This window comes from Phyllostomus hastatus, unplaced genomic scaffold, assembly GCF_019186645.2.
Source record: "Phyllostomus hastatus isolate PE091 unplaced genomic scaffold, TTU_PhHast_1.1 phas_contig_17, whole genome shotgun sequence".
Taxonomy (NCBI): Eukaryota; Metazoa; Chordata; class Mammalia; order Chiroptera; family Phyllostomidae; genus Phyllostomus; species Phyllostomus hastatus.
The window spans coordinates 17,100,453-17,117,802 of record NW_025333664.1 but is presented as its reverse complement, the minus strand read 5'-3'; the positions used below and the strand labels follow the sequence as shown (position 1 = coordinate 17,117,802).

At 46.0% G+C, this 17,350-nt stretch overlaps 1 protein-coding gene across 2 annotated transcripts in view; it reads left to right on the top strand.

Moving 5' to 3' along the window:
- Positions 1–17,118, top strand: part of RPN2 (ribophorin II) — a 53,211-nt gene extending 36,093 nt beyond the window's left edge. The window contains exons 10-18 of one of the 2 annotated variants that reach the window (XM_045833293.1): positions 2,116–2,207; positions 3,803–3,917; positions 6,223–6,417; positions 7,686–7,772; positions 9,224–9,319; positions 10,671–10,746; positions 12,293–12,422; positions 13,879–13,926; positions 16,804–17,118. In XM_045833293.1, coding sequence (XP_045689249.1) covers positions 2,116–2,207; positions 3,803–3,917; positions 6,223–6,417; positions 7,686–7,772; positions 9,224–9,319; positions 10,671–10,746; positions 12,293–12,422; positions 13,879–13,926; positions 16,804–16,816 — 852 coding nt within the window. In that variant the 3' untranslated portion in view covers positions 16,817–17,118. The remainder of the gene's footprint in view (positions 1–2,115; positions 2,208–3,802; positions 3,918–6,222; positions 6,418–7,685; positions 7,773–9,223; positions 9,320–10,670; positions 10,747–12,292; positions 12,423–13,878; positions 13,927–16,803) is intronic. The other variant, XM_045833295.1, reaches the window with a different exon arrangement.
- The last annotated feature ends 232 nt before the right edge of the window (positions 17,119–17,350 follow it).

Genomic DNA, 17,350 nt, shown 5'->3' with positions numbered 1-17,350 from the left:
AGGCAGTAGCCTGATCAGAGCTCTTTGACTACTTTTTTAAAAAAAGATTTTATTTATGTATTTTTAGAGAGAGAGGAAGGGAGGGAGACAGAGTGAGAGAAACATTGATTGGTTGCCTCTTGCACGCACCCTACTGGGGACTGAACCCACAACCCAGGCATGTATGTGCCCTGACCAGGAATCGAACCAGAGGCCTTTAGCTTTGTGGAACGATGCCCAACCAGTGGAGCCACATGGTTAGGGCTCTTTGACTATTTCTTTGCTTGAAACTTCCACTCTTAGTTTTTCTTCAGGTGGAAGTGGTGTCAGTGCCTCTCTGGGCTGAGCTGTATGTAGCAGAGCCTGCTCTGTTTTGAGCCTGTATGAGTTGGGAAGCTTTTGCTCAGCATAGAATCCAAAGAGCCAAAATGGAGGCTCCCAGCTCTCCCCCTGTGGAATTATTAAACTTGAAGGCTAACTATCCTACCCCACCGCCATAATTCAGTCAGTTGTCTAGAGTCAGTGACAAGCAGTGATGCTAAATATAATTCTGCCAATAGATGGCCATGTATTCAGCAAGTTGGAGATAATATCTTTACAGCTTGCGGCAATAAATCTTTTCAGGTTTGTTTTGTTTTTTTTTTTTAGCACAACAACACCCGTACTCAGCCCAGTAATAATTGAGACTGTTGTCACAAAATAGTTATTGTGGTGGCAGAATAGAAAGCTGTTGAAAGGAGTTACTTGAGAGCTAACTTTATCCCTTTTTAATTTTTCTTTGCCCTTGATTTGAGGCTGTCACACCTTGATAATATGTTTTAGGAAAATGCTGAAACTATCCTTCAATTATTTGCCCAGTCCTCTATCTGTCTATTCCTTGGTCCTGACTCAGACTGTAAGCCAGTGGATTTGGCAGAGATTTCCCTAAGTATTACATTCAAGCTTGTCAAATATTTGGGAGTCTCACAGATGTTTGCACATAAAAAGGTTCCTTGGGTTTGTTTGCATAATTTGCACAAACTTATATTTAAATTAAACATTCCCCATGAATAGACTTTTAGCATGTTTTCTGTCTCTTGGAATTTTACACTTACTTTAAATCTGATTTTTAAAATTTGTGTACTGGCATCAACAAACTCTTCTGTGGGAAAATGTTTATAAGGAATGTATAGAATTCAAACATGGGAAGAATCAAGATGGATTGGTTTGTGCTTGCAATAGACTCTAAATTTCAGTGCCTTAAAACAAAAGTTTCTTTTGGCCCATGCTGGATGTCTTTAGTCTGTCAAATGGGAGCTCTGCTTCATGTTTTTCTTACTCCGGGACCCACGTTTAAGGAGCAAGCCTTTTTCTACACATTTCTCTACCATGTCAGAGGAAAAGAGAATCACACACTGACTCTTAAAGCTTTTACTCGAAAGTGACACATTTCACTCTGCTCACATTTCATTGGACAGAGCAAGTCACGTGGCTACACTTGACTCCAGGGGGACAGGAAGTACAATTCTGTCACATGCTCAGCAGAACCAAAAGTACTTGGTGCATGGTACAGACACTGCCTTAGTGTCTTAGGTCTTCACGGGCAGACTTAGTCTGCTTGGCACAGAGTAAATGTTGCTGGGAACGTGGGTAGCAAGGTGCCTAAGAACATGGACTCACTTTCTCCACCTGAAATAGCACTACCTTACAGAGCTGTAAGGGTTAAATGAGATAGTTTTTGTAAAGTCATTGTCTTTCACATAGTAAATGCTCAATATACATTAGCTGTCATTACATTTGAGTACTTACAGATTTTGATTTAAAGTATTTGAAGGGTACTGCTTAAGGATTTTTCCCCTTATTTATTTTAAAGGACACAAGAAAAAAATCCACTTTTTTCCCCTTTCTTTTTTCCTTTTAAACATAAACAGTCCAACCAAAGCCAAAGAAGGGAAGAAGGATTAAGAATCAAGGAGTTACTTTTGGGCCTCAGTATGGGAGAGGTGGAAATACTACCTGGTTGGGTCAGTTTGAAGATTTCCTATCTTAGGAGTTTTTCATGCCTCCATTCACCTTTAAGAGAAAAATTTGGATATGTGTGCTAATTCCTGGCACATTCACCAATTGACTTGGAGATTTCCTTTTGTTTCACTTTAGCTCAAAGTCAAGATCTCAACTGAAGTTGGCATCACCAATGTTGATCTCTCCACTGTGGATAAGGATCAGAGTATTGCCCCCAAAACCACACGGTAGGTGGGGTGCCTCCTGGGCATGGAGTTGGGCTTGAGCCGAGCCCCTCTAGATGCCCTTTCTGTGTCCGCAGTGATGCAGCTCACACCACCAGGGATGTTGTGTGGCATCCAAGCAGTTTGGGGGGATGTCTATACCAGTGGTCAGCCTGGGCAAACCAGCCCACGAAACAAAGAGCTTACTTCAGAATGTAAGTCTGAGTCAGTGAGCAGTGTCACCAAGCACAGTATTTAATTAAGATGACAGTTTTTTCAAGGACTTTCTCAGTGAAGAAAGCAGTGTATTAATTTATATTCTAGTGCAATGTGTATCTTCATAGTCCTGAAATTGCTGTTATGGCTTCATGGCAACTCTGTGACCCACATGTGGCTGAAAAAAGTTGGAAGCCTCATAGGTCCTTAGAACTGAGATGGCAGACATCTAGCATTAGGGCTACAGTTCCCTTTCTCCAGTTCACGGACGGCGTCATCCATCTGCCATAGCATTTGTTCCTTTTTAACACAACCTTCTAAGCAACCATTAGCAACTTATCAGAGTTGGACCAGAACGCTGTAGGAGGCCTGTTTGTCAGCCCTCTCCCAGATCCTTATTCTGGGAACCCATCTATACCTCTGGGTATTGTCAAACCACCAACTCAACTCAACTGGGGTGACTATAGATGTCAAAGAAAGTAGGTGAACCCTCGAGGCCATTTGGGATGTTACTAGCTAGAGCCTGGAAGGGAAGTGTTCACTTTTTTATGTCCTGTGACAGGGCTGGGCCTTCTGCCTCTGGCTTGAATATTTTCGTGGTGACATTGGAGATTGCAGCATTATTGCAGTGGATTCTGCAATAATGTCTGTGCGGGTGCTTTGCAAAGTTTAATGTTCTGTGTGGGTGAGGAGTTGATATTACTCATAAGTAAATACAGAGCCTAAATATATAATAGAGCCAGGTGTGAGCTCTGTAACCATTTGGCTTGTTCTGTCCCCTGGCCATTTAAACCTAAAATCCCAGGAAATAGCTATGAAAAGAACAGTTTTCTCATCAAGACAGCCTTTTGAGAAAATGACTTTTTAAAATTCAATTTCAGAGAGGAAAATAAATTGAAACAGTATCTGGGGAAAAATACAGCATTTTTAAAAAAGAAAAAAAGCTATACGTACCCTTCTTTGCTCTGCATCTCCTACCCCCTCGTCTCCCAACCTTGCTCACATCTGCTGCTGACACCGATCCTTTGCTTATTCCTCCTCGTGGTTCTGCCAGCCCAGCTCTTCAGTCCACCTGCATGCCTGCAGGGGAACACACGAGCCCCGCTGGTTCCTGACTTGGTTGACTTGACGTCCTTAGGTCCTGGAAGTAAAAGCCTGGAGCATCTACATACAGCGTTTTCCCCAGATACTGCTAAAAACTATGTGCTTTTCTCAGTCCCAGCTTTATGAGTCCAGTTTGCCTCCGGGCACAGACGATTTTCCACTTCAGTCTGTCCATGACAGAACAGTGTTACAATGAAAGAGGGACGATTCAGCAATGAAGTGAAGTTTGTGTTTTTCACTGTGTTCTTAGATATATGCAGGTCCTTTCTGAAGATTTACTGTATAAATGTCTCTTTCAGGGTGACCTACCCAGCCAAGGCCAAGGGCACATTCATCGCAGATAGCCACCAGAACTTTGCTTTGTTCTTCCAGCTGGTGGACGTGAACACTGGTGCCGAGCTCACACCTCACCAGGTCAGGGAACAGCGCAGACCTTCTCTTGGCTTGAAACAGTACGGTGCACTCGCGTTGTTGATCTGTTGATAACTGGCTAGAGAAAATTCCAGATTCCTGCTTTCAGACCTTCAGTCTGAATCCCAACGGCCCATCAGATTCTCCCGTGTGACGCTCGGCCCCTCTTGGTTGCTGGTTGTAACTCTGAACCTGGAGTACACTTTTCTTTTTAAAAGATTAGCACTTAATTGAGGATTTCTTTCTTTCTGGCAATATGAAGCAAAAGCACCAAAAACTATACATTAAAATACGTTTGAAAAAAGGGAAAACCTTGGCAGTAGGCCCAAGGCATGTTTTTGTTCTGGTCAAAGCAGATTTTCCATCTTTGGGAATGTGAAAAATAGTTTTAACTTGTGCCTACTTCATATTACGAAAACAATAGGCTTCCTTTAATTATTCTTTAAAAGGTTTTTAAACCAGGCCCTTTCCCCAGAAACTCTGATAGGGTCTTGTGTCCTCTCAGGCACACCCTCCCTCACCTCTGTCGTCCCCCTTGATTGGAATTAACGGCACTCAGTTCTGGCCCATCCACGGTTGTATTGTAAAGGGAAATTCAGATAAGGATTCTGAACGCTGAAAGACAGGAAAGACGGTAGGACCAAGTCGCCTTCATTTAGGTGCTTTGTAGTGATACTTGAGCAAGAGCCGGCAGACCTGTGTTCCTGCTTGAGGGACGGCTTAAGAGCAGACCTCTGAGGTGGGTGAATTTACTTGGAAATCTTTTGCTTTTCATTTCTTGCAGCTGCAGCAGCTGCACTTGTTGTGCCCAGGCCCCATAGTGGCTGCCTGCAGGACCACCGTCCTAGCGCCTCTCTGTTCCCCTCTCCCTTCCACCCTCGAACTCCAAAGAGCTTGCTTGGTGCCCTCGGTTAGGGCCATGGCTCACCCACCAGCTTTAAGCAGTTCAACCTCTTAGCATTCTGTGTCTTATCTCAGAATGATATTTACCAACCAAACAGTGCAAGGGAGGAAAAAAATGCCAAGAAAGGAAGTTATAAAACTAAATTGGTGAGCTTTGAGTTTGGGTTAGAGTTAGTGAGGAAATGTAACTTTAACTGAATGCTTGCCTCATCCAAGATTCTGTTTTGGAAACCATGGCTTAGAGACCTCCCAGGTAGAGATGGCATTGTGCAGATGAGCCTGGCTGCCACCTGCACTTGGCTGTGACAGGAGGAAGATCAGGCCATCCGGGCTGCTGAATCCCATTCTTGGCCAGGGTTCTGTAGTCAGGATGCTTCACATCTCTGGGCCCCTTTCCCTAAATACTTTGATGGGTTTTTGTTGCCCAGGTGTAGAGTAACAAATGAGATTTGTGTTTTTTTCTGCGGATCCAGCACTAGCTGTGTGACCATGTAACTCATTCAATCCACGCGCCTTGTGAGCTATAAAATGGGACTGATCTACCTGCCTTGTTGAATTCTTTATTTTGAAACTCTTCAAAGAGCTCTGAGTGCATGTCATTTTGCTGCAGTTCTAATGTACGGAAACCTTCGTTTCTTATGTCATTGGGGGATAAGGTGAATAGACTGGTCCCATCGTATTGACAATATTGGCTACTGTTTATTGGCTACCTGGTGCACACCAGGTCCTGTGCTAAATACTTTGCCTACATTATCAGGGATCTTCACGTGGGTACACTACATGTTGAAGATAATCTTTTTATCTTAAAGATGAAGAAATCAAGGCACAAAGAGGTGAAGTAACTTGCCCAGCTAATAAAGAGTGGAACCAAATCTGTCTGTCTTCAGAGCCTGGGCGTTCTCGGTGGCACTAGGCTGCTCTGCTTGATTAGAGCGCTGCCTTGCTATCAATCTCCAAGCCTGCGCTACTAAATCTTTAGCTGGAGGCACCAGGAAATTGAAAATGGGCCTCTGCAGTTCCACCTCATTTCCCTTCTTTTTACCCTCTGGTGAAGAAGTTAATTGGGCAGTGAAGTGGCCAAAAGGCTGGCAGGAAGAAGAAATCGCAACAACAGCAAAGGGCTTAAATCATCTACAAACCGGGCGGGCATTCAGCCTCCCAGTAGTTGAGAATTGGCTGCACCTCTAAGTTAAATTTCTCATACTAGCAAAAGTTATCTCTGTTCCCTGAGCTAGGAACCAGGGTAGAATGGCCACTCCTTGCGCTCTCTCGGGCAGCTCTGGTAGAGCCCTGAGCTCCCACAATGATCAAAGAGCCAGCAGTCTGCAGCCTCATTGACTCGATATTGAGCCCAGAGAGAGTTCTGAAATGACCAGATGAAATACACTATTATTGTTCCATCCAGACATTTGTCCGACTTCATAACCAGAAGACTGGCCAGGAAGTGGTGTTTGTTGCTGAGCCAGACAGCAAGAATGTATACAAGTTTGAGCTGGATACTTCTGAGAGAAAGATCGAGTTTGACTCTGCGTCCGGCACCTACACTCTCTACTTGATCATCGGAGATGCCACTTTGAAGAACCCAATCCTGTGGAATGTGGTATGTGCCTGAATGTGCCTTGACCCAGACAAGAGTGACTGTGCCGCAGTCAGACCCAGACAGCCCCCTTCAAGGGTCTGGGCTCTTTACCCTAGCCTTGCCTCTGCCACCCATGGGGCAGCAAGTACGTGCTGTGAGGTGAGGGGCTGTGTGCTGTCACCGTTAGGAGTCTTAGGGGCATGCACATGGCCTGGCATATAGTAGGTGCTTAGTAAATAGTGATTGATTGAATGCATGAATGGATGAATGAATGAAGTGTGTACATTTGCCTTCATGGGTGCTTACAAGTTTCTAGAAAAGTTACACTGGAAGAAGGTTTTCATGTTACATCAAAGCATTACAGGGGATGCATAAAGGCCTCAGTCCTTTGAGATACATATAGCCTCGTGGGGTTGGGGAGGGGTAAGACTTGAGTTCCAGTAACAATTCAGGATGGTGTGAGACAGTGAATTGTAGGATATGCAAAATGCTAATAAACTAATAATAATCAACATTTGCACATCATGTTATAGTTTACATAGTGCTTTTCACCCATGTATCTCACCTTTGACTGATGTGACGAGAGAAAATTTCTTGAAAGACATGGCATTAGAGCTAGGGGTTGAAGAATTGCGAGGGTTTATCGGAGTAGTGTGTGGGGCCAGAGGTGTACTGGGGAAGAGCCTGTGGAAAAGCCTGATGTGCGTTCAGTGCGGTGCGAGGGGGCCCGTTTTACTGGCGCACCCGATGAATCTGGTCAGCAGCCGTAGGCGAAGAGGTTGGAAAGGTAGCAGCAGCCAAATCGCAGTCCTTGAATGGCGGTTGGCACCCTCTGCGAGACACAGGGGCAGCTGCGTTTCTTGTGTTGTATTCAGAGGTCCCTTTCTTCTCCTGGACTTTGGGCTGCTTTTTGCATGAGAGCACATTGTCATTTCTTCTTTTTTCTGTGGCTAAACCACACTTTCCAGGGACACAGAGCGTTTTCTGATTGCAGCTGTAACAGCTTGAGTACTGGCTGAGGTTTTTGTATTAAAGCAGCTCTGTGGGGCTTGTCAGGCCAGTCAAAAATTGGAACTCTTACTCTAAAAAGCATTTTCAACAAATACTTACTTTGTTCTTGAAATTTTTACTGCCTCAAATTTGTCAACTAATAGATCAGAACTGGTTAGGCTGCTTGGAGCTTTGTTCAGTTACGGTCCTGGGTGCAGGTAGGGGGTGTGCTATCATGCTGACGCGTCTTATTCCCTTCTCTGCCCCTGTGCCCTTAAAGACTGCTCTTAACTTTTCAGGCTGATGTGGTCATCAAGTTCCCTGAGGAAGATGCTCCATCAACTGTCCAGTCTAAGAACCTTTTCACCCCCAAACAGGAAATTCAGGTATATTTCAAGGGGCTTCTCCACTAAGCGTGGAGAAGGAATGTGAAATGGACACTATACAGACCCCTGGATGGTGGCACTCTGGTCCCTTCTTTACCCTGTTTACATAGTGCTTCATAGTTTGCTCCTCACCACCCTGTGAATTAGGCAGAGCAGATACCCTAGAGCTGAGAAAACAGGCCCGGAGAGAGCCCAGTGAGCAGCTTCCAGAAAGCGGATAATTGGAGACAATCTCAGAACCCGAGTCTGTTTTTCCTGAACATTGGGAGGTACAGCCCTGAGATCACTGCTGAATAGCTTATAGCAAAGGTGGGTTTGGCTTACTTTCTCGCTGTTCCTGCAAAATCAGGGCTCATGGGGCCGACAGGTGGAACACTCATCTGGGATGACAGGGCTTTCCTCCCTGAGGCAAGTCCTTCCTCCTACGGGATTCACCTTCCTTGCACACAAATGTTAGCCGTTCCTGCCCAGCCCAGTGCACAGGATTGCTGTGAGGATCAGAGTAGGTCATGGATAAGGCAAGAAAGGCATTGAAAAGTTTCTAAAGCACTTTGCAAAATAAACACTAATTGTTAAACACTTTGAGCCCTGGTTAAGAAAACTGAGGTGGATCCACTCAAGTGAATTATTTTGCATTCATGAGAAAAAATGTTACTGTAATAACATGGAATTCTACCTGTAAATTAATGTTGAAGTGTTCCGAGCAGACTATTTACTCTTATTTCACCATTTAAAAAAGGACAAAGGCTGCCCTGGCTGATACAGCTCAGTGGATTGAGCATGGGCCTGTGAACTAGAGGGTCGCCAGTTCGATTCCCAGTCAGGGCAAATGCCTGGGCTGCGGGCCAGGTCCCCAGTTGGGGGCATGTGAGAGGCAACCACACATTGATGTTTCTGTCCCTTTCTTCCTCCCTCCCTTCCCCTCTCTAAAAATCTTAAACAAACAAACAAACAAACACCCAAAGGGTACAGTAGTAGGACTCTGTTAAAGAGAGTGAGGTTAACACCAGTTAGCTGACTTGAGTGTGATAGAGACGGTGCCACCCTAAGAACCCAGAAGCATTAAGAAATGCCAGAGTCCTTGCCTTGGATGTGTCATTTGGGCCATCCATACACCTGGGCACCCTCTTGGAGCCTGGTGAATGCCACTTGATGGATTCCATATGCCCAACCTCTAAATGGCAGTGAGTCTTTGAAGGGATAGAGTGGGTTGGCCAGGTAGTGAGCTGGGACTTGTGTAGTGTCTTTGAAAGGAGACCTCTGGAATCAAAAGCCAGCACTGAGAAGAGCAAAAGGCCAGGTGACCACTCATTCATTGCCAAGGGCTTTTAGCATCTGGGAGACAGTTCCTCATTTTGACTGTTACTGGCATTTTGGTCCCTGGTCAACGTAGCCGCCCCTTCTGGGAAGGGCACGTTCTGAAATACTCTTGGTGTGACTTCTTTTGGCAGCACCTGTTCCGTGAGCCTGAGAAGAGGCCCCCCACAGTGGTGTCTAATACATTCACCGCCCTGATCCTCTCGCCCTTGCTCCTGCTCTTTGCTCTGGTGAGTAGCTGTAATTAGCATGGGCAGCGTGTGTCTGATGCCAGAGTCAGCAGATGTGGCTGCTCCGAAGGAGGCTTTGTGCTCTGGCCTCAGCACAGCTCCAGAGGGGCCCAGCGGCTGTGACCTGCACTGATGGTCAAAAAGTTTTAGAATAACTGAAATTCCCCACTATAGGGAGTGGCCAGGTGGACCACTCCATTAACAAGGGCCATGAGAAAGTACCTACTGGCCATTAAAAATGATAAAGGTGTATGGACTGGGATGCTTTCTATAGGAATGTTCAGATGAGGTTAAGTATGAAAAAACCACGGCCTAATTGCTATAACTATATAAAAATAGAGTACGGTGACTCTGCATTTCAGCGCCATTCAGGGCGTACAACTAAGCAACCTATAGTCTTCATAAAAGCAGGTTTTGAATAAATTATTGTATATCTAAACAATGGAATATATAGTTTATTAAAAGAATGGATATGTTTATGTGCTGATATGACAAGATTGCCAAAGTGTCTTACTAAGTGACAAAGGCAAGGGGTAGAATAGTATGTTTATATGGTCATCTTTCTGTAAAAACCTTGAAAAAGCATTATTTATTAGTGTTGGTCATCTCTAAGGAGAGGACTTTTTAAGGAGTATAGAGAAGGGAACATTATACCTTTTATATTTTAAAGTACTATTTGAATTTTTTTTTACCAAATGATTTTTTTCTCTTTTTAAAAATTGCAAACATAGATGTATATCATTAAAGTTCAGAGAATTTTGAGAACTCTTTGGAAAACTTATGAAATCTTACTTTTAGAAAATTGCCTGTGTTCCTAATTCATTCATTGATTGTAATAAAAGAATTAGTGGTTAATCCAAATCTGAAAGGCATGCAACAGGCTTTCAGAAATCAGACCCTGGGGTATGGACACCTGTTTGAGTGATCAGAATTTCCAAAAGGCACAGAACCCACAGAAAGAACATGCACCCCACCAGCTGCGGGAAGGTTCATCTTACCAATACGTAGAGAAGCCAGCAGGGGTGCCAGTTAACTTCACGCTTTCTGCCCCTTCAGCTTCATGGGTCCACCTGTTTTAAAATAAAAAATTTTGCTGTAATTAAAAATGATGTTCAGGTTTGAGTTACCCAAGCACATGAGAGCAGGTGTTGGAATGCCTTTCTAAAGGAAAGAGGGAACAATTTTTGGACTTAGAATAGAGTAGTTGTTGCTTGGAAAAATTCCCTGTCCATCAAGTGTGCATGAATTTTTAAGCCCTTAGGGCTGTTCATTGGACTAGCATTGACTTGCCATGTGTTGCCTCTCTTTTAAGTTCTAATGTCTTTTTAATTTATTTCTCCCCATCGTTTAGTGGATCCGGATTGGTGCCAATGTCTCCAACTTCACTTTTGCTCCTAGCACGATAATCTTTCACCTGGGACATGCTGGTAAGCGCCCCCGGCTGTTAATTCCATTTAACCTCCTCTGACATTTAGCCGCCCATGAAAACACCCTGTAAAGTAGACCCACAACCTATTAACTATAATGACTTAATAGTATAACATTTCCCTCTTCCTCCTGGCCTTTTAGGACAGTTAATATGATGATAAACCTGTTTGGGCCGTCAGCTTAGAACAGCTGTCATTAGATTGGGTTTCATTGTACTAGGCTACTGTTGGCAGGCCATTTACCCTCATTTAATAGCCCTGTTCATTTCCAGAGATTACTCACTTACTGTAGCTTTACATTGAGCCATCTTCCTGGATGAAGAGCATTAATGCAGTTTCCAAAGATTATCTTTCCCCACCGTATCGATCTTCACATTTGCTGGTGGCTGTATCTGGGCAGTAATAGGAAACAGTTGCTTCCACAGTCAGACACACTGTCCCACATTGTTCTCTTGAGCACTCAGGATCTAAACGTAACAACACAGTCCATTTGCAAATCAGCTAAGCCTTTCAGAGACTTTGGACACCATTGGATCAGTGGTGTCTTGCATTTCACTAAGACATCAATATCCTTTTCTCATTTCCTTGACTCTTTCAGGAGTCACCCTCTTGTGTCCAAAGTGTATGACTTCTGTAGGGGTCCGTAGATGAATCCCTTGAAATTACAGGCAAATGTGTGTCTGTTCTTTTCTGGTGAAAGATCGAGTCTGTAACTTTGATCAGATTCTCACAGTGGCCCATGACCTCAAAAATGGTTAAGAACCCCCGCTGAAGTTCATCTGTCATCCTTCTGGGCACAGTCGACAAGATGATCTTTTTGTTTAGCCTGGTTCCTGGATTTGAGTGATAGCCCTCCTGGGTCAGGCTGAGAACAGACCCTGAGATGAATGTGTTTGCAGCCAGGACTTTTCTTGCCGGAGTGCTTTGTGTGCACGTCCCCTGTTTGATTCTCATCGAGCCCTGATGGGGGTGACCGGGGCAGAAGCTGCGGTCCGTGTGTGATGGGTGAGAGCATTTAGGCTTAGAAAAATTAAGTGGCAAGAAGGGCAGAGCCTGGACCAGAACCCTGGGCTTTCAGTGCCCAGAGGCCTGAGCCCTCCTCACTAGCCCCTTCTCTTCAGTCCTCGCTTCCCTCCTGGTCACAGTGGCCAGTTATCCCCAAATTCTTTTTAATAAAAGGAAATTATTTATTTAATCCCGTATACTTAGAATTTGAAAAATAATATGAGTCCAAAATGTAACATAACAGCAACGTTTAAAAAAAAACAAACAAAATTTTTAAAAACCTGCATTAAAGGAAACAGATGTGAGCTGGAATGTGGATTGAGGCAGATAAAATAGCTGAGGTCTGGCTTTTTTGGTAGTCAAGGCGTAGTGGCAAGAACACTGGGTTACCTGTATCTCGGTGTTGGATGAGAGGATGAAACAAGCTGGTCTAGAAATGGCAGGCGTCTTTTGGATCCAGCAGTTACTGCTCCCTGCTGTCCTCCGCCCCAACGTGTCATCACTGTTTCATTTGGTCGGCCCTCGTGGCGCTGTTTTGTAGCTATGCTGGGGCTCATGTACATCTACTGGACTCAGCTCAACATGTTCCAGACCCTGAAGTACCTGGCCATCTTGGGCAGCGTGACGTTTCTGGCTGGCAATCGGATGCTGGCCCATCAGGCGATCAAAAGGTAAGGCCAGGGATGGGCCACAGCCCCAGAGTGGGATTAGAAATATTTTTGTTGGCTGTGCTCCCCCCACTCTCTGAATGAGGGCACGTGGCAGAAAGATTTGTATCCTTAGGGCCATGTGTGATGTGTTAGTCCAGCCAATGCAGAAGCCTTTTTAAAGTCAGAAAAGAGTCTCGGCGGTCAGCTTTAAATGTTTTAAAACCACACTAGAACAAGAGAAGAATATAATTACTTTATGAAGATTTAAATGGATTAGAACATGTCAGAAGATCGTTGTTAATGTGCTGGCTGTATAAAAATGTTCTGCTGCCGCAGAGCCCCTGCCCCTTTCCCTGCTCTGGGGAACTTCTCCTCTGTAGCCTCCGGCAGGTGCCCAGAGCTCTTCCTCCTGAGCGTGAGGTCCATGCGCTTTCCCCCGGAAACTGCCGCACTGCTCAGGAGGCGGTGCCACGTGCCCGAGAACCAGACAGTCTTGATCTTGGGTTCACACAATGATCAGATCTCCGTGTGATGGCAGCTTGACTCTTAAACCTGGATTAGAGGCAAATTTATATGTCTCATAAGTGTTTGTCATTGATTTGGCTTGGGTGATTTCAGCCACGTAAAGGTCAGTAAGAAAAGGTCAGATTTGCTTTCACCTTTGGAAGTTAGCATTTTCAGACGTGCCCTGCTTTCTCCCTCTAGGACTTTTGCAGGGAGAATGTAATTCAGTAGTGTGCCCTCCAGCAGGGCTGCCAATTAAGTGAGTCAGATCAGGGAGACGCTTCCTCAGAGACCATTAGTGGGCGGGAGAGCCACACATTTCATCCCTGCCCTGCCCGGGTCTCCATCGTGAGCCTTCTGAGTGCCTCACGGAGGAGACCAGGCCCCGACGTGCTCCTGGACTCCCCTGTAGTAGTCCAGATCCCACCAGAGCTTCCCTTAGCACCGGCAGTGGCAGTCGGTTCATTTTTCAGGCCCTCCGGCAGCCTCACCCTGGCGGCTCTGCACTGCATCGGAGGAAGGGCCAGGTGCCTCGGCCGTCTTTCCTAAGCAGAGCCTTGTTCCCTTGCAGCCACCATCTAGGCCCCGGGGAGCCAAAGGCCATGCTCTGCCGAGCTCTCTTTTCCGGAGTTGCCCACACGAGACCGACAAAATCAAGGGGAGACAGGGGTGGAAAACATGTAATTTAGATCTTGCTTGTCATGAATTCCTAAATGCAGCCCTAGAATTGTGTCTGTTTTCTGGGGGAAGAGACCACGATTCTCATCTCCTCCCTTGCCCCTGCCCACACCCCACACAGAAAGGTGAAGCCTGGTCTTACGTCGCCCCTGTGTGAATCCTGGAGCAAACGCTGCCACTGGGAAAGTCAGTGACCCTAACGGAAGCTCTGGTTGGGTGTTTGCCATTTCTTTCCCCAGCTGATTTCTCTTCTCACTGTCCTTTCTTGATTCTCAATCCCTCTTTCCTTTGGCAGGATCGCTGCAGAGCAGAGCAGTAGATTGGCAAAATATAGGACATTACGGTAACGATGAAGGGCGGTCTCGTCCAGAAGCAGGGCCCCTTTCCCATCTTGCCTGCCTCATGCATGTCAGTTCCTTGCCGAGTGGCAGCCCACTCGTCCCTCCCCACCCCTCCCTCAGCCAGAGATGAACTCTGGGGCCGTTTCCCCACTTCCTGGCCCAGATGGTGACAGGCCTCAGGCAAAAGCCCAAGCGCCTTGACTTAGCCCAGCTGCCGGGGGACTTGGCAGCAGAGCAGCCTTGACCTGGCTTATACCACGTGACTCCATCCTCCCGTATGTCCCAAGGGGTACTTCTTAGACAGTGGCCCCCCTCTCTGTGTTTATAGGTGAACAGAGATGAGGGTGAGACAGGCCCGGCCTTGGACTTCTTAAAAGGAAACCCCATCTGGAACATCCAAATTCATCACATGGTGGTCTGATGACAAATCCTGGCACACCTTGTCACTGTTTCTAGGCCTTTTTGTAACACTGATTTCTGGTTGGGCCAAACAGTGTGGTTTGGTGAGACTAAATTGTGGACTGATGGCCACAGAGCAAAGCCAGTATCAGAACCCCGGTTCCTAGAGCTTAGGGTGCAGATCAGGGCTGCTCCCTGTGTGACTGAAACATCGTGTGAGATATCACCTGTTCTCCATGCAGCTGTTAGTCCGGGGATGAGGACGGAAGTGGAAGCAGGGTGACGGGAGGGAAGGAGAGAGTGTCTGATGCTTCACTGGTCAGCTTCTCCAGACCAGGGATTGGCAAAAGTTTTCTGGAAAGAGCCAGAGAGCACTTCAGGCTTCGCACGCAGGCCATACAGTCTGCGTTGGAACGACTCCGCTCTGTGGAAACAAATGAGCGTGGCTGTGTGCCAGTAAAACTGTGCTTGAGAAAACAGGCGGCGGGCTGGGTTCGGCCTGTGGTGCATAGTTCGCTGACTTCTGTATTAGACCAACATAGACGAGGGAGCACCCTGACTGAGGGGGTGCAGTGGGTTGAGCTCCAGCCAGCCTGCAAACTAAAAGGTCACCAGTTCAATTCCCAGTCAGGGCACATTCCTGGGTTGGGGCCCAGGTCCCTGGCCGGGAGTATGCAAGAGGCAACCAATTAGTGTTTCTTACATTGATGTTTCTCTCCTTTTCTTTCTCCCTCCCTTCCACTCTTTCTAGAAATAAATAAATGAAGTCTTTTTAAAAAAGAGGAGGGAAGTATTTGAATTTTCTAGTCATGTTACCTCATCCCTTACTTTGGAAATGGCTTTCCCTGTCAGAGCAACAAAGCCATCTAATTTTTAATCCTCTGAAAATAAGAAAAATCAACAAAAGCATAGACTGGAGAGACTTTCACTGATGTGTGAGCATAAATTGGAATGTCTAGTCCTCAGCATAGAAGAGACTGCATTTGGCTTGTGGGGTTTTTTCTTTAGGTTTAATTTATATACGGTAACATTCATCCTTTTTAGTGTACAATTTTGTGACTCTTGACAAACTAACACAGTAGTGTAAATACCACCTCAGTCGAGATACAGATAGTTTCCACACCCCCAGAAGTGCCCCTGTGCCCCTTCTTAGTCCCCCCTTCCCACCCTCGCTCCCTGGCTGTTTCCACTTGGTTTTGTCCTGCTTGCTCTGCCTGACTTGCTTTCAGAACTGGTCCTTTTGCTAACACTGAGCTCTTCAATTCTCTACACTAACTAGGGATTGATTTTGGTTTTCTTGATTTTTAGATAGTCTGCTCCCATCCATTTACCCCCAAATCATACTGCTTGAAAGAGAGGAAAGTCACTGGGTTATTTGGGTGTTTAGGGCCATCTGAAGTTGGGACCTGGGATTTTGAAGGTGGTTTTGACGTGAGGACAGACACTGGTTTGGTCAGGTGTGACTTCTTAGCTGAGACAGAGGCTTGTGGGCCACAGCCCTCCCAGCTGTTCCTGTTTCATGCTCAGGCTCTCTCCTCCGTCTGAACGTTTGGAACACACATTTTAAGGAACCTGGGAACCTCTGAGTGTTGGTAGGGAATTAGGGGCACTCACTTCAGCCCTCAGGATTAGTTTGGGCCTGTGTGTGCCCCTCAGAGCTGCTGAGGAGGACTGAAGCCAGCCGTTCTGCAAGGCCGTGTCACCACGTCGGCCCTCAGCCCTGGCCCCAGGCCTGCCGCGGACGGGTCAGCACCTGCCTCTGCGTGCCGGGGCCACCAGAGCCCGGACTTGCTGCCATCACCCTCCCAGCTGCTGTGTCAAGATTGTCACATTCGCGCTCCTGTCTCCCCATTACTTCCTGGAGTCTAGGGACCGGCAGCACTAGAGATCGAGTGTTGGTGGTTTTTTGTTTTTGTTTTTGTTTTTTTCTTTTTTAATTTTTCTGTGAGCTGAGTCCCATTTTTGAGAATCATTCTTACCTAGGTTTAGACGCAGATTCTGAGCACTGGCAAGAAGGTGACTGCATGCAGGTTTCTGTGCTGAGGGATCAGAACGCCATCTTCTAAGCTGCATGAGGGCTGGATGTGGGTTGGGGACCTGGGGTCTGGGAGGCTGAAGATGAGCGTTCTTGGCACCGTCCTTTCTGTTCACCTGCTCAGAATGTGCGCTGCCTTTTCAGCCTTGCACTGTGAGAGGTGTGCCTGGATTACCTCATCTTCCATTTTCACTGCCACTTTCTTTCTTAGTCATCACCACATTCGTTGTATTGTTTTTATTTAAGTTAGTTTAGCTTTAGTTTAGCTGTCTTCCACTCTTTTGTGAAATGAGATGGGGCATAAACAGAATTAATAGAAGAAGGGTCATTTATCAGTGGGATCCTATAGTGGGAGAATACCATGGCCTCTCTGTGGACCAGTTAGAAACTATAACAGTGAATCAAAACCTTCAGTAATTTTGTCTTTGTCTCCATTTTCTTTCAGAACAGCGCATTAGTCCCAGAAAGAAGAAAGGGAAGTCTAAAACCTGAAATGAATGTCAAGAAGAAGAGTCAAGAACAATTCAGTTTGAAAAGGGGAATGAAAGAAATACTGTGTTTATGAAGAAGAAAGTTGACATTGTGGTCACACTTTGCTCGTTTTTCTGTTGCCCACACAGAGCCGGAGGGGCCAGATACTCTGTTTTGCTGGCAGGACGCCCTGGCAGGACGCTGTGAATACTCCTAACTCACCCTAACGTTGCATTGGAAAAGTTGAAGTCTGTAAAAAGTTGTTTTGGAATAAAGAGGATGATGGGGACAAAGGCCTGCATGAGAGTTTGTTATAGAACTTTGGGACTGATGGGCCTCCCGGGGCGCACGCGTGAGCATGTGGTTGGGAAGTACTGTTGACACACTGGCCAGGTGTTTTTTAGGCCCTTTCACATTGGTCCCTCTCACCTGGAAAAACCTCCATCCTTTCCTCCCCACCCCTGGTTACCAGCTCTGCGTGAGCCCTGTTGGTGTCTGAAGGCTCTCCTCTTGCCTTGAAA